Below are 17,656 nucleotides of genomic sequence, written 5' to 3' on the forward strand. Positions count from 1 at the left end.
TCTAGCATCAGCTGTAGGGCCGGCCGTCTCACCTCCTCTGTACACAGATGACTTCTGCATTTCGTACTGCTCCACCAGTACTAGTGTTGCTGAGCAGCGCCTACAGGGATCCATCCACAACATGCAGTTGTGAGCTCTAGCCCACAGGTTCCAGTTTTCAGCCACAAAGTCATGTGTTACGCACTTCTGGCAGCATCGTACCGTTCATCTGGAACCAGAACTTTACCCCAGGCAAATGCCGGGATGGTTCCTTTGAAAGGGCACGGCCGATTTCCTTTCCTGTCCTCTAATCCAATGAGACCGTTGACCTTGCTGTCTGGTCTCCTTCCCAAACAACCCAACCCCAACCCAGAACTTTACCTTAATATCGATCCACTTACTGTAGTGGAGACATATTGATTCTTAGGACTGGTTTTCGATGCCCAATTGACTTGGCTTCCTCACCTTCATCAGCTTAAGTGGAAGTTCTGGCAGCACCTCAGTGCCCTCCGCTGCCTGAGCCACACCAACTAGGGTACAGATCACTCTATGCTGCTGCAGCTCTACAGAGCATTTTTCAATCCCACCTTGACTATGGGAGTCGTTTATGGTTCGGTGGTGCCCTCAGCATTGCGTTTACTCGACCCAGTGCACCATCGTGGCGCTCGCCTAGCGACATGAGCCTTTAGGATGAGTCCGATGATCAGGGTCCTGGTGGAGGCCGAAGTCCCTCCATTGAAGGTTAGGCATGGACAATTGCTGGACAGTTACGTAGTACACATTTGTAGTTCTCCTGCACATCTGAATCTCCTTTTCCCACCCGCAGCGGTTCATCTCCCGCATCAGCAGCCCGTGTCAGGGCTTCCAATTGCAGTTCGTGTCCGATCCCTTTTTTCCCAACTGGCCTTTACCACCTATACTTGAGGTCCATTCACGTACATCTCCTTGATGTACACCTAGGCCGCGACTTCACCTGGACCTTTCACATGGCTCTATGCTGCCACTTCCTCTCAATTCTTGAACTGTACCAAGGCCATGAAGTGGTTTACACTGACGGCTCGATGACTGATGATCGCGTCGTATTTGCATGTGTCCATGGAGGAGATATTGAACAACCCCCTGCAGTTTCGGGGGTTAGAATAGGCCCGCGGTATTCCTGCCTGTCGTAAGAGGCGACTAAAAGGAGTCTCAAACTTTTCGGCCTTATATAAAGGTCCCCTGTTGGGTTTGACCACCATCTCTCAAAATTTTCTGAAGAGCGAGCCGATTGGGGAAGGGCGCCTTACTTGGTGCATTGTGTCCATCTTGCGATCAGACCTTTCGCCAGCTTATACACCATTGAATTGCAGTCCTGTCCGCTCTCCATCTCTTGGGCATGACTCTGTTTCTGCGTGCAGATTACACCTTGCACTGTGCAGTGCCTCTTTCTGCCCCGACGGCGACCATGGACCACATGTTACCTAACATCCATCACGGTAGTCAGTCCGTTGTGGTGGGGCCGCCATGTACCCTGTTCGTTGTAGCCCCATGACAACACAGGGATCGCTCTACTGATGCCTGCGCTGTTAACTCCCCACGTATGCCAAGGAGTAGATGCCTATCCTCCTGGGGTATCAGGACTCCCGGCAACGGCCATCTTGCCAGGTGGCTCTTGCCGTGGCTGGGTGGCGCCCGTGGGGAGGGCCCTTGGTCGGAGTAGGTGGCATCAGCGTGGATGACCCGCAATGAAGCGTGGTACATAGTCTCTTGCTGGTGGCCAGCTGCCAGCAGTCTCTAAGCGTTCTCGGGCTCAGTTTAATGCTCAGAAGTACGATCCGAAAACGTTCCCCTCTCTGGCCACACCGTGGGAGGAACGTAAGTCTCAGGATGGCAGTAGCAGTTATTCGCCCTGCTTCTTAGTTTGTACGAGGGCTGATGGGGAGTCTTTTCTCTCCACAAAGCCTCAGTTCTTCGTCGAGCATTTAGAGGACAAGTTTGGTGAGGTGGAGGGCTTGTCAAAAATGCACTCTGGGTCAGTCCTGATACAAACGGCATCCTCTGCCCAGTCACGATGATTACTTGCTTGTGACAAGTTGGGGAATGTTGCCGTTACGATCACACCCCATAAGAGTTTAAATATGGTCCAGGGAGTTATTTACCATAGGGATCTTCTTTTGCAGTCTGATGAAGAGCTGCGCGCCAATTTAGAGCGCCGAGGTGTACATTTCGTTCGGCGCGTTCATCGGAGTCCGAAGGAAAGTCAAATTGCTACCGGTTCCTTCATCTTGGCCTTTAAAGGGGATACATTACCGGAAAAGGTCAAGGTCAAGGTGATGGTCTATCGATGCGACGTTAAGCCCTATATCCCTCCCCCGATGCGGTGCTTTAAGTGCTGGAAGTTCGGCCATATGTCTTCTCGCTGCACTTCCAGCCTCACATGAGATTGCGGACGCCCATCACATCCCAATACTCCATGTGCGCCGCCTCCCATCTGTGTCAACTGCGGGGAGCACCATTCACCTTGCTCGCCAGGCTGCCGAATTTTCCAGAAAGAGCGTAAAATCATGGAATACAAGACCCTGGACTGACTAACCTATACTGAGGCCAAAAGGAAATACGACCGACTCCATCCTGTGAGAATGACATCTTCCTACGCTGCTGCTACAACACCTGTGCTAGCCCCGTCTGTTTCTCCAATTGTGGCCGGATTGATGAGTAGTACAATTCCTCCTGCTCCCTCGCCAGTGGGGGGCTCTACCCACCTGGTTGCTCCTGCGCCACCTACCTCAGGAGCAACACCATCCCACCCATCGGGTATGTCCATCCCCACTTCTAAGCCAGAGAAGTGTCTAACTTCTTCGGCTTCTCACGCTCGCAAGGGGTCCCTTGGGTCCCTCCCTTCCCAGGTTTCCGCGAGCGAGAAGGCTGACGACCGACAGTGGCATAAGTGCCCACAATCAGCTGATCGTAGGACTTCACGATCCTCCTCCGTCCCGGAGACTGAATCGGTGAAGCCCTCTCAGCCAGTGTGACCCAAGGAACGGCGTGAGAACACCAAGAAGAAGAGCTCTCAGTCCAAGGAACTCGTGGTGGCAGCCATCCCAACGCAACCTTCCAGCTCTGCGTCTGAGGATGCGGTGGAGATTCTGGCGTTCGCTGAGGACCTCGATCTCGCCGGTTCCTCAGGCGCCATGGAAAGCGCTATCACAGGTGCTAAATAGGAGGCAGCAGGTGACCCTGTGGCGTAATCTCCCTTCTCAGTCCCTTCACGCCTTTCTCAGCTATGGACAACACCATCCTCCAATGGAACTGCAGCGGTTTCTTCCACCATTTAGCTGAGCTCCGCCAACTTATCACCCTTCACCCTTTCCTCTGTATTGCTCTGCAGGAAACTTGGTTTCCGGCAATGCGAACCCCCGTCCTCCGTGGCTACCGGGGTTATTATAAGAACCGGGCAACTTATGAAAGGGTGTCTTGTGGCGTCTGCATATATGTCCTGAACTCTCTTCACAGCGAGTCTGTACCTCTCCAAACCCCTTTAGAGGCTGTCACTGTTCGGGTGTGGACGCCACAGGCTGTCACCGTCTGCAGTCTTTACCTTCCATCGGATGGTGATGTCGTGCAGCATGGCCTGGCTGCTCTGATAGCCCAATTGCCGCCACCTTTCTTGTTACTGGGCAACCGTAAGGCCCATAACCATCTGTGGGGTGGGTCAGAGGCCACAGGTCGAGGCGCCATCGTTGAGCTCTCGATATTAAATGATGGTGCCTTCACACACTTTAGTGTGGCGCATGGCACATACTCCGCCATTGACCTTCGATCTGTAGCCCTAGCCTCTTACCGTCTGTCCAGTGGAGAGTGCATGACGACCTTTGTGGTAGTGACCACTTTCTGATCTTTCTGTCACTGCCACAGCGTCAGTCTTCTGGGCGCCCTAGCAGATGGGCTATGAATAAGGCTGACTGGTACTTGTTCTCCTCCACTGCCGCTATTGAGCCTCTCTCTAACGATGACATTGATGCAGTGGTTCAATCGGTCACCACCGGCATCATTACTGCCGCCAAATCTGCCATTCCCAGTCCTTATGGGTCCCCTCGGCAGTAGACTGTGCCTTGGTGGTCGCCTGAGATCGCTGAAGCGATTAAAGCTCTCCGGCGGGCGCTCCAGAGTTACAAGTGACATCCCTCAATCGAACACCTTATCGCCTTCAAACGGCTGTGTGCGCGAGCCCGCTGCATTATCCGCCAATGCAAGCAGGAGTGCTGGGAGCGTTATGTGTCCACCATTGACCTCCATGTCACTCCATCGCAGGTCTGGGACAAGATTCGACGCCTCTATGGCTATCGGACTCCTGTCAGCGTCCCTGCGCTCTCACTGAATGGAGCAGTTTGTATTGACTCCGACGTCATTGCAAACCGCTTGGCAGAGCACTTTGCTCTGAATTCCACTTATGCCAACTACCCCTTGGGCTTCCGCTCCATTAAAGAGCGGATAGAACGTCGGAGTCTTTCTTTTCGCACCCACCATCTTGAATTGTACAATGTTCCATTCAGTGAGTGGGAATTCTGCAGTGCCCTCGCCGCTTGTCCTGATACCGCTCCTGGCCCAGATAGCATCCACTCTCAGATGCTGAAACACCTTTCAGTGGACTGCCAGCGACGCCTCCTCGACCTATACAACCGTATTTGGGTCTAGGGTGAGTTTCCGTCGCAGTGGCGGGAAAGTATTGTTGTTTCCATTCTGAAACCAGGGAAGAACCCTTTGGAGGTGGACAGCTACCATCCCATTAGCCTCACCAACGTTCTTTGCAAGTTGCTTGAACGGATGGTGAGACATCGCTTGAATTGGGTACTGGAGTCTCGGGGCCTGCTGGCTCCGTCTCGGGGTGGGTTCCGTGAACGCCGCTCCTCCGCCGACAATCTGGTGAACCTGGAGTCGGCCATCCGTACTGCCTTTGCCCACCGTCAGCATCTAGTCGCTGCCTTTATTGACATGTGGAAGGCGTAGGATATGACATGGCGTCATCACATCCTTTCTACGCTTCATGGATGGGGCCTTAGGGGCCCTCTGCCGATCTATATCCGCAATTTTCTGTCATATCTTACATTCCGCTTGCACGTCGCGGCCTCATATAGTTCCTCCCGAGTCCAGGAGAAGGGTGTGCTACAGGGTTCTGTTCTAAGTGTCTGTCTGTTTTTAATAGCCATTAACGGGCTCGCTGCGGCCGTGGGAAATACTGTCTCCGCTTCCCTGTATGCTGACGACTTCTGCCTTTACTACAGCTCTATTGGCATTGCAGCTGCTGAACATCAGCAACAGGGCACAATCCGCAAGGCACAGTCTTGGGCTGTAGCGGATGGTTTTCAGTTTTTGGCTACCAAGACCTGCGTTATGTATTTCTGCCGGCGACGCACTGTTCACCCGGAGCCTCGGCTTTACCTTGACGGCGAGCTTGTTACAGTGGTGGAGTTACATAGGTTTATGGGGGTGGTTTTTGATGCCCAGTTGACTTGGCCGCCTCATATTCGGCAGCTTAAACAGGTGTGTTGGCGGCATCTAAATGCTCTGCGATGCCTGAGCCACACCAGGTGGGGCGCCGACCGATCTACTCTCCTACGGCTTTACCAGGCGTTAATCCAGTCCCGTCTGGACTATGGGAGTCTGGCGTATGGCTCATTATCCCCATCTGCGTTGCGGCGACTGGACCCAATCCCCTCACAGCGGGATACAACTTGCCACTGGTGCCTTCCGGACCAGCCCTTTGGACAGCATACTTGTGGAAGGAGGTGACCCTCCACTGCGGTTATGACGCCAACAATTACTGGCTGCTTATGCTGCCCATGTGTTTAGCTTGCCCGGGCATCCAAATTATCGTGTCCTGTTCCCGCAGTCAGTCGTCTGTCTGCCAGAACGTCGGCCCCGGTCGGGTTGTCCGATCACTGTACGCATCAAACAGCTTCTCTACGGGCTTGGGTGTTTCCCTGTACCACTTCCTTTCCGGGCCCCTCTGCGGACACCCCCATGGTGTGTGCCTCGCTCTTGCCTTCGGCTTAACTTGGCACATGGCCCGAAGGACTCAGTCCCGCCGGAGGCCTTCCGACGCCGCTTTTATTCCATCCTGGCCACATATCAGGGCTCTGGCATTGTCTATACCGATGGTTCGATGGTTGCTGGTCGTGTCGGTTATGCACTAACTCTAGGGGACCATTCTGAACAACATTCGTTGCCGGCTGGCTGCAGTGTTTACACTGCTGAGCTGGTCCCTTTAACCCCCACAAACCAACCAACCAGATATTGAACAGCAATCCTTGCCTGATGACTGCAGTGTTTTTACTGCTGAGCTGGTGGCTATATCTCGTGTTCTTGAACAAATCCGTTCATGCCCTGGGGAGTCACATCTTCTGTGTATTGACACCTTGAGCGCATACAAGCTATCGACCAGTGCTACCCTCATCATCCTTTGGTAGCGACCATCCAGGAGTCCATCTATGCCTTGGAACGGTCCAGTTGTTCAGTGGTGTTTGTCTGGACTTCAGGTCAAATCGGAATCCCAGGCAACAAACTTGCCGACAGGTTCGCCACACAGGCTATGCGGAAACCGCTTATGGAGATCAGCTTCTCTGCAACTGACCTGCGTTCAGTACTAAACCACAAGGTTTTGCGGCTTTGGGAGACGGAATGGCATAACCTCAGTACGTACAACAAACTGTGTGCCATTAAGGAGACTACAAATGTGTGGAAGACCTCCATACCGGCCTCTCACAGGGACTCTGTGGTTCTCTGTCGGCTCCGCAGTGGCCACTCTTGGGTGACACAGCTATCTCCTGTGTCCTGATGACCCATGTCAGTGTTGGTGCAGGGCCCTGCTGACAGTGGCCCATATCTTGGTGAGCTGTCCTCCTTCGGCTGCCCTGCAACAGACTCTTAAGTTACCAGACTCATTGCCATTAATTTCAGCCGACAACACCTCATCGGCTAATTTAGTTTTACGTTTTATACGTGATGGTGGGTTTTATCGTTCTATATAACTTTTTGCGCATGTCCTTTGTCCCTTTGTGTTCTCCACCTTAATTCTTTTAGGCTGGATGTTTTAATGTGTCACAGAGTGGCTGGCTTTTCCTTTTTAATCTCGTTGTCGGCCAGCCACGGTCATCTGCTCTCTTGTATTTATCCCTTTTACCTGTTTCTTGCTTCTCTCTGTGGTTTTTTTCCCCCCATAGTAGTGTTGGTTGTCCTTCCATCGTTCTTCTGGTTCTTCCATTCTCTTGTTATTGTGCTGTATGTCTCCTTTCTTTTCTTCTTTCCCATGTGTAATTATTTTACTGGGAACAAGGGACCGATAACCTTGCATTTTGGTCCCCCCCCCCCCCCCCCCCTTTAAACCAACCAACCAATAGGTTTGTGGACAGAACATATTTACAGCTGTATTACAAGAAGACTAAATGAAAATTATGAAATCCCTTAATGAATCTGTTTGCATTTAATCTGATTATTCTGAAATAAATGTCTGAGGTTTAGTATTGGTATACTTTCGTTTCCCCACCCTTACTATTCTCACAACTCTGTCCCTGTTGTCCCCTTCCTCCCTGCCACCACCACCACCACCACCACCACCACCACCACCACCACCACCCTGACCTCAACCCTCCTCCCCTTCTCCATCTCCCCTCCCTCTCCCTTATACAAATTTGTTCATTTTAATCACTTTCTAAACTTTTATTTTTGTTTGTTTTAGGTGAGGGTACAGGAACACAAACTCCACCAGATTTTTTTCCTATCAGTTTGCCACCACCAGTGATGAGAGATGAAGAATTGCCAAAAAATAAAGGATCTACACTAGTAAAAGAGACTTCCTCAATTACCACACACTCATCAGTTCAAACTCCATCTCATGGTCCAGGAATTATGAAAAAATATCGTCAGAATGTTGCAATGCAGGCTATTCTCAAGAAAATGGACCAGGAATCTGTTAAAACAGCAGAAGCAAAGCAGGTAGGCACCTGAATATACAGGCTATCCCAAAACGTGTTGAGTCCAAATGGTATACACAAGAGAGGATCCTAAACAGAGTGCATTGAGAAAAGAAAACAGTTGTCGGAAGTGAATATTTAGTTTTTTTATTGACTTACTTACACCAAATGGAGGCAACGTTAACTTGTATCAGTTATTAAAAGTGATTACTGCCAGTCTTCCTGCATGTGTTATAACAATATACAATATTTGTTTAGAAATGGGGATTTTTGTTTGTTGGAAAGAATTTTATTTGTTTGGCTACATTAATGTTATACGCTCAAAATAGTCCCCGATAGATATTACACACTTAGACCAGTGCTTTTTGGAAGCCCTCAAACACTTCTGTAACTTAATCTTTGGGTTAGCTTTTATCTCTCTTAATAATCTGTTTTAGTCTCACAGATGTGTGTCAAACAATAGCCTTTGAAGGTTTTATTTATTTTTAGGAACAGAAAAAAGTCATGTGGGCTGTCTGAGGAAGATGGAGGCTGGACCAGTATTGTTTTGTCACAAATTCAGGCTCCCTTTTTCTGCATTGCTTCACACAAATGTCATTGAATTTGTAAATAGTACTCATTGATCATTCAACCTTGTGGCAAGAACTCGCTGTGTGCTATGCCTTTAAAATCGAAGGACACAGATTGCATAACCTTCGCATTTGACAGTACTCAGTGAGCTCATTTCAATGTTGGCCATCCAGAATGCTTCCACTGGGATGATTGAGACTTACTCTAGGTGTCATACCCATAAATCCATGTTTCAACAAGAATTAAGGTCCATTTCAATGGTTCTGTATAGCTGTTGTCTTCATCTAGCTACTTCTGAACAACTTAAAATCACCGTTGTTTTGTTCAGAATTCAACAATTTTGGAACACATTTTGCTGTCCTACATCTTATACGAAAACATGTGAAAAGTTTCCAGGGGTGATCTTGTTCATATGCCAACATCATCAGTCTTTTACTGACTTCAAAACTCATAGACTCTTGTTTTTCTTATAGCAAACTCACCAAAAATAATATTTAACATTTTTAAAATTTTATTGCTCTTCATTCTATTCATATAGCAAAATGTAATACAGATTCTCTGAACCATTTAATACAAAATATTAGTTGCCAATATTACCAAAACACATATGACCTTTTTGACAGCTAACAACAGACTGAGTATCTGATGTGGTTTACACTATACAGGTACTTTTGAAATGTTTACCAACACGATGACAACAAACACTCACAAATTGGATGAATAAAACACACACAATTATTTCACATACTGTTATTTTTGGACACGTCTAGTGTACAATATTGCCTTACTTTTTCAGATATCCCTACTGTTTGTTTTACAATGAGACAGGCAACCATGACCAGCTCTTCCTTCTTTCTTGTAGGATTTCATACACACAATAAATAATGTAACCACTATGGGGGGGGGGGGGGGGGGGGGGGACACTGTGAACCTCTCTCAATCAGGATTTAGAATCCTCCACTGTGTGTGTGTGTGTGTATGATTTTCATCGTAAAGGTATAGTACACCATGTAAAACGTGTAAATATAAATGGTTTACAATGAAAAAATGTGTATAACCTGTGTGAATGTATTCTTGCATGGGGTATCTGCATATTGAAGCTTTCGAGGTTCCAACGGGATAGTAGAATTAAAACTGTATATATTTTTGGTAATAGTCATGTCCACCATTTGCTAGCAGGCAACAGAAGAGTATGATACAAATTTTCCAAGTCACAAAGTTTTATTGTTGTTTCCATGTTTCTATTGAATCACTTTCATCATTTATATCTTGGCCTTTATGTCCAGCAGAACATTATGTAGCATAGCAACACTGCAGAAAGGGAAGGAATCTCATAATCATTTCAGTAAATAACTTTTCTGCAGTTACACTTTATTTCATCATAACTAAGTTAAACTTGAATAAAAACTGCTGCAGCTGTTATAAATCCTTTTATTAAAGCCACAACAGTTTTGTAATTTAAATTATATCGTCAAAGATATTGTCCTGGCATATGTCATTCCTAGAGATAATGGGCAGAAGTTTAAACAAGGGGAGAAGATGAAATGATAGCCCCATAAGCTGTCAGGGGTTTACATCACTGCCTATAATCACTGCCAGTTTGAGTATATTGACTAAACAGGAAGGTCCTTCAAGGTTAGGTTTAAGGAACATGTTTCTGGTTTGGGTCCTGGTTGTGCCTCAAGTTCACATTTAACTGACTTGGGTCACTCAGTTTCTAGTATTACATCTGGTCTTACAATTTTGCATACAGAACAGTCTCTTTGTTGTGTCTGCCTGCAGCTCAGAAATCTGCACTGTGGAGTGAGTAGCAATCTGTCATTTATATAATATTGTCTTTATTACAGGATTTTCCACTGTCAGACTAAAATGTTCATTTTTGTTTTGTTTTTTCTGTATATAATAAATATCTTTCTTTGCAGGTCACTTTTAAAACACCTACACCAGTTGGGTCAGACTCGGAAAAGAAAACCCAGAATAAACAGATAAAAGGATCCCAGGAAAAGCAAATTGCACATCAGCCACCAAGCAAAACCATAAGTATTGCAGTACACACTAGTAATGATAAGAATAAATCTGCAAATGCTTCAGATTCTGTAGGGAAAAATGTTACATTCACCCTTCATGGTAGTCAAGAAAATACACAGATACAGAAGGAGAAACTAAATGTTCCCGATAAAGTTCATTCAACTGCCATCAACTTTCAGGATAAGAATGCAGCACCACTGATCAAAATGGGGCAGGATACAGTCGCTGGGAGTGCATTTTTGGGGTCAACCTCATTTGGTTCACCCACTCCACAAGAAAAGAGCTTTACAGTGCCTGCCCAAAATTCGCAGAAGAAGAGTGTAACATTCACTGATGAAAAAATTTTGTCATTTGCTGCCCAGGTGTTTCAGAATAGAGGTTTGGCGTATAAGGGCGCATTTTCTTCTCCGGTACAACAGGATAAAACCAGTCCATTGTCCTCTCCAGCTGTTCAGGAGAAGGCATCACCATATGCCACCCAGGGAACTGACAATAAAACTAGCAGCACATATCCTGTAGCTAATATAAAAGAGAAGCCTATTACATACTCTGCAGTAGTCCAGCAAGAAACAGCTAAACAACCTATTGCAGAAACGTCTACATGGATTTACAACAAAAATGCTATGCAGCCACCGCCTCCTCGAGATGTGCGTGGCCCTGTGGCATTGACCTCCCAAACCAGAACAGAATTGCCGGGAACACAGGTGTTCGGAGGAGTCGGGAGCTTTTCACAAGATATATTGAAAACTCCATTATTTAAGTTGCCCGACATACAAGAATTACGCAATACATCAGACAGTAATGTATCGAGCCCACAACTGTATTCATCGGGAAATGCTCTCGGAACAGAAATGCAAAAAATACCACAATCACAGTACTCTATGGAAATTAATAAGAGTGTGTATACCGGGCCAGATGTGAATACGAAACCAGACTTCACAAATGTTTCCAGTGTCGATTCTAGTCAGCTCCACATTCCCGCAGCCATAGGAAGTGAGCATAGTGCATTTCAGTCTCCAAGTGTAAACTTCGCACATCCACATTCTGGCTCTAGAAATTTTCCAGATCAATTGGGGAAAGTACGGCCACCTCCAGGTTACACTCTGGCTCATGTTCCACAGACACCTATAAACTGGTGGAAAGAAGATGTTACACCTGCTTCTCCATTGACAACTTGGTGGAAGATGGATACGGCCTCAGGAAACAGATCAGTCTCACATCCTCCTGGAGATGACAGTACAGGCATACAGTACAGTCCTCTTGGATATGGAAGGCCACCATCACAACAGTTACCACTAAATCTTGGAAATGAAGGTTCTGGGAAAACAGACACTGGATATGGCAGCCACTTATGGAGTATGAGCTCACCTAGTTCATCTGTGGAGGTAAATCTGCATCACAAACTGGTTGGTGGCACTGGGCAGCAACAAGCCAGCTACACTACCAGTGGCCATCAGCAACCAACCTACTCAGCTTCAGGCCAGCAGCAGACCACTTACACAAGGCCTGATAACTCCCTCACAGGAATGTTCACCTCTGACGTAAATATGCCAATGTTTGGCCCACGAGATACAACAGAACGAGGATTGTCGGAGGTAATTATTTAATAAATGCACTGTTCATACTTCATTAATTTTATATTATTAGAGCACGTAACATTTATCCAATATTTTGTTTTATGCAAGATATCACTACAGTATTAAAAGTTTTGCTTGCTAAGTCTTTGCATCTGATGGCATGATAAACAGGGGAGAAACTGGCACATAATAGTATATTATCTAAGACTTCCTTACCAGGTTATCTTCCAGTCATTAGTTAGTTAGTTAGTTTTTTTTTCCTCCAGAAGATAAAGCTGTTCATTAAACTGAGCATTCAACTCGATTCTGGCGGTATGCGAGAAAGGGGAGGCATCTGTGAGGCGGGGGAGGGGGGGGCTGTGGTTAAATAGTAGAAGGAAACCAATTATCAGTTACAGTAAGCAGATTCAAATGGATGTACGTTGCATTAGTTATGGAGAGATGGAGAGGCTTGCATAAGACAGACCAGCATGGAGAGTTGCATCAAATCGGACTGTAGACAATGATAAGAACAGTGTTGAAATTAGAACAACAGACTATTTGCTACAATTTCACAAGCCCTATTCTGCTGGTGCTGTTGGGTCCTTGCGTGTATGCCACATCCCTACAATCCCAACTACTCTTTTTCTGATACATTGACAATTCTTTGAGTCTGGATTAATTTTGTCTGTACTTATGGCATGGAGTACATTATTTAATTCACATTAAATGAGATGCATGCGATGAGGTGTACGCGAACCTCCAGGGCCGAAATGCACATACGTGCGTGCGTGCGTACCATTATTGCTTCAGCTAACACAGTGCTAAGTTGTGCTATCATACATCCAAGGGAGCAGCAGTAATATGCAATAAACGACAAGCCGGGTGGAAAAAAAAATTTTCAATATGTGTAAGAAAACGACCTATATCCCAAGCTAGTTCCACAATCCCACAATGACGTAGTTGCCTACAAGATAATTATCAATCAAAAAAGCAAATGGCTTGGATCTGATGCAGTTGCTCTGTTTAATGCTTTGAATGGGTCACTACTGTGGTGTAACACTTGTACATGGTAACAGAGTGATATAATGAATGTTTAGTTTATTATTGTTTAATTAAACAGTGATTTAGCTCATATGATGTGAGTTTATTTTATCATTATTTAATTAATTAAGATTAAACTGTGATTTTGACCATATGTACTTAGCTTGATAACATAAAGAAAGCTATTCTTTACATTTGTACAAAGTACACTGCGCACCCACTCGTGTTACAACAAACACCATACCCACTTGAGAGTTAAAGTAGGCAAAAACTCAATGTCTGTTAACAATCCACAAGTGAACATCTTGTTAGCTTTCAAAATCAATCTGATTGCCATTTCCAACCTAACGCCTCATTACAGTTTTCTATATTTACTAATGTAGGTCATACAACATTACTTGGTGCCCTTACATTTTGATTACCTTCCATTACTGGAGCTTTCGACAATTCCTGTAGCGATTTTAAATCATCTGTTTGTACCTCATTGGTTGTTGTCAGGTGGGAATTGATACATCACTCAGTTCCTCATAGGTCCAAAAACACATCGTCCCACAGAGCTCTGTTCTGAGTCGTACACTCTTCACCGCCACTAACGGGCTAGTGACTTCCATCCGACCACTCATCTCCCCTGCACTCTATGTCAATGACTTTTGCATTTGGTATAGCTGTACTTTGTAACAGGAATTTCTTAACACACTTTAGAAAAACTTCGGGGACTGGCTACTACTCTTCTCAACTACTGCTTCCCTTTAAAGTCCTTCAAAGCCTTGACCAAATGCCAGATCCAAGGTGTCATCAGAAGGGCCTCTACCTGGACCCTCCCCCATGGACTCCAGTCACTCACCCATGGAAACGCGAGTTGTGCATTTCTGTTGTTGTACAACTGTCCTCCTGATCCAGAACTCTACTTGAATACCCAGTGCTTGGACATTGCTTTTCAGTCCTGATTTTTGGGATTCCTGCTTGATAACAAATTGATGTGCTTGCTTCCTATTCATTAACAACAAATAAGTGCATGTGAAAGCTTAATGCTCATTGCTTCCTTATTCATACCTCAAGGTGTGAGCTTTCACTACTCTGCTCCATATTTACTGAGCCCTGGTCTCATCCCGATTGGACAATGTTCACTAGATTAATGACTAGCAGTACTTCCAGCTTCAAAATTGTTATGACTCCAGTCTATCATTGTACAGTAAGACCGCCCTTGGCACTGTTTGAACTAGTCCCATAGACAGTTTTCTTGCCAAAATGCCATCTGACATTTTCCTAGTCATCTATCGTAACATATTCTTTTAGCATGCTAGAAATGTCAACACACTCACCCTCAGGTGGGACTACCAGTTGTAATGTGCCTCTGCTGGGACTTCTAACTTACATAGAATGTGCACCCTTGTGGCATCTCCCTATACATGCTGGATCTTGGGACTCTTGACCCTAACACTTGCCAGCTGTCTCTGTCATCGCTCTTTTCCTCCGTTTTAATTGTTTTTATATGATGTTGCCACCTTTGTCTGGTGCACCATATTTTCTGTTCTAGGGGTAGCACTCTAATGAGTAGTGGGTGCTGTTCCCCTCTGTAAAACTTTGACTACAACAGATCAGGAGTGGAACAGTTGTGGGAGGGAGCCTAAGGGAGCTACTCCTCTGGCTTCACCCACTTGGTGACCTGATTATTTCTCTCAACTTGTTTTATTATTGTCAGTCCAACTGATATTCGTTACATTTCTAGCCTCTCACTTTTACTATTAGAAATCTTCCAGATAGAAGTTATTTTTTTAGTTTGTAACTGTGTTTATCCTTAATCAGGTTGGCAGAGGGTCAGTTGGAGGTGGGGTTTCTCCCACTACAGGCGAGCCTTTGGGGATCATTTATCTGCTCTGACCCATATACTTTTAATTTTCCAGAAATTATTTCTCAGCTCTGGCATCAATATTGTTTTCAGTAGTTTGGTTATAGAACAGTTGTGGCAGATGTCACTAATGCTAGATGAAGTCGGTCTTGACCAGCTGATTGCCTCAGGATGTGCCTTATCAAATAATTCCTTCCTTAAGTTTGTGTCATTAAGTTCTTTTTCTCCATATTGAATCAGTACCTCATTATTATTTGATCTACACATGTAATCTGTAAACATTCTTCTGTAGCACCACATATTGTAAGTTTTTTGTTCTCTTGTTGTCTGAACTTTTTTACCATCTCTATTTCACTTCTGTACAAGACTATCACCCTCCAGACTAACACTTGCAGAAACTGGTTGCTAACACAGAAATTTATATTTGATGCCAACAAATTTCTCTTTTTGAGAGATATTTTTCTTGTTATTGGCACTCTGCGTATTATAGCCTCTTTACTTTTCTCATCTGTTATTTTGCTGCCCAAATAACTAATCTCATTTACTACTTTCATTGTCTCCATTTCCTAATTTAATTCATTCAGTATTATATGAGTTAATTCAACTGTACCCCAATCAACATAAGAAAAGTGATTAACACTAGAGCATGACAGGAGTGACCATGCTGGTCCAGACTCATCTGCACACACAAACTGATTGCAGCAGGAGCAGCTGAATGTTTCCATTCTGGATACATCACATACTGCCCATCGTCATACGGTATTGGATTTCCTTAGCTCTGTGATAATTGCCCTCGTTACTTTTTTGCACATGTTTGCAACTAATGTAGGATATTATGCCATGTAAAACAAATATGCCATTCACAGAATGTGAACAACAAAAACAAGTCAATTGTTATGTTACTAGCAGAAAGTGATGTCTGTAAGTAACTGTGGCAACTGACACTTGAGATAGCAGAGCGATAAGACAGCAGTGAACGATCCAGGTATACATTCCATTACCCTTGTTTTGCTTTGACTGATATTCATCTTGTGTCTCTTTCCAAGACACTATCCATTCTATTCAGCTGCTGTGTCTCCGACAGAATTATTATATCATCACCAAACCTCACTGGTTTAATTTCTCCTCCCTGGACTTTAAGCGCCTTCCTAACTTCTCCTTTGTTATCCTTACTGCTTGTTGAATGTGGGTATACGGGGTGTTTGGAAATTCCAATTACAAACTTCTATGATGTGTAGAGAAGAGTGAGTGCCCAATATTTTTTAATAGGATCCTATGTCCGGAAATGTACAATTACCGTTCTATGGTGGTTTCAATTCGGATGTGTGTAACTTGTCCACGTCTGCTTCCACTCAAGGTAACCGGTGCTGCATAATTGATCTTCCTACTAAACATATTGGACCCATTCTTGGAAGCTGAATGTCCATCAGGAAATGTTGTTTCAGCATGATGGTACTCCACCTCACTTCTCATGTGCACTTCCGAGACATCTCAACTGACTACAAGATGAAAGATGGATAGGCCAACGTGGTGCAAGCGCATGGCCGCTGCTATCACCAAATTAAATTCCTACGGACTGCTTCTTGTGAGATCATACGCAATGTATAATTTATGAGACTCCTGTAGAGATGCAGAAAGATCTGCTGCCATGAGTTCTGGACACTGCAATTGAAACTGAAGGGACTTCAAGTGGGATGGAGAGAGTGTAGCAGAACATGCTTTCTAGTTACAGTGTCTGCAACAGTGTTGGTGGTCGCCACATCAAGCCACTATCGTAATGGATCAGTACTATTCTGTACATATAGTATGCTAGGTTCTTTTTTGTTTTGGGAATAATGTAAACACACAGTGTTTAAGAGTTAATACAAGCCAATGTGCTTAGGTGATAATGGATGTTTTATTATCTTTCTTTTCGAATTGTTACATGATAATTATACTGCATCACGTCTAATTCAGTTTCTCAAGTCGAAGTGGATGAGTTAAACATCTGAATTAAACTGTAGCAGAACAGGAAAGGTGCATTTCTGGACATGGATTCCTATTCAAAATATTATGTACTCACTCCTCTCTACAAGACCTAGAATTTTGTAACAGGAATTTCTTAACACCCTTTAGAAAAGCGTTGGGGACTTGCTACTACCCTTCTCAACTACTGCTTCACTTTAAAGTCCTTCAAATCTGATAATTCCATCCTGTTTGTTCAGTTTGTAAGTTTTGGGTGACTGTTCGCTCCCTATATTTTATCCCTGCTACCTTCAGGATTTCAAAGAGTGCATTCCAGTCGACATCGTTAGTAACTTTCTCTGAACCTACAAATGCTATAAACATAGGTTTGCCTCTGTTAAACCCGTCTTCTAAGATAAGTCATAGGGCCAGTATTGCCTAACATAGTCTGAAATTAATCTGGAATACAATTTGGGCTTTCCCCAAGGTATTCTTATACCATTTTTTCCATTTCTTCTGTAAATAACTCGTGTCAGTATTTTGCAACCATGACTTAACAAAATGATTGTTCTCTATTATTCACACGTGCCAACGCCAGCCATTTTTGGAATTGGAAGTATTACATTATTCTTTTAGGCTGAGGTAGTTTGCCTGTCTCATATATCTTGTACACCAGATGGAATAGTTTTTGTCATGGCTGGCTCTTCTAAGGATCTCAGTAATTATGGAGGAATGTC

General features: G+C 44.9%; 1 protein-coding gene across 7 annotated transcripts in view; it reads left to right on the top strand.

Moving 5' to 3' along the window:
* Nucleotides 1-17,656, top strand: part of LOC126299523 (uncharacterized) — a 204,364-nt gene that overhangs the window by 164,884 nt on the left and 21,824 nt on the right. For all 7 annotated transcript variants that reach the window (XM_049991498.1, XM_049991497.1, XM_049991492.1 and 4 more), the window contains 2 exons: nt 7,694-7,950; nt 10,421-12,121. In XM_049991498.1, the coding sequence (XP_049847455.1) occupies nt 7,694-7,950; nt 10,421-12,121 (1,958 nt within the window). The remainder of the gene's footprint in view (nt 1-7,693; nt 7,951-10,420; nt 12,122-17,656) is intronic.

The sequence above is a fragment of the Schistocerca gregaria genome, chromosome X (assembly GCF_023897955.1).
Source record: "Schistocerca gregaria isolate iqSchGreg1 chromosome X, iqSchGreg1.2, whole genome shotgun sequence".
Classification (NCBI taxonomy): Eukaryota; Metazoa; Arthropoda; class Insecta; order Orthoptera; family Acrididae; genus Schistocerca; species Schistocerca gregaria.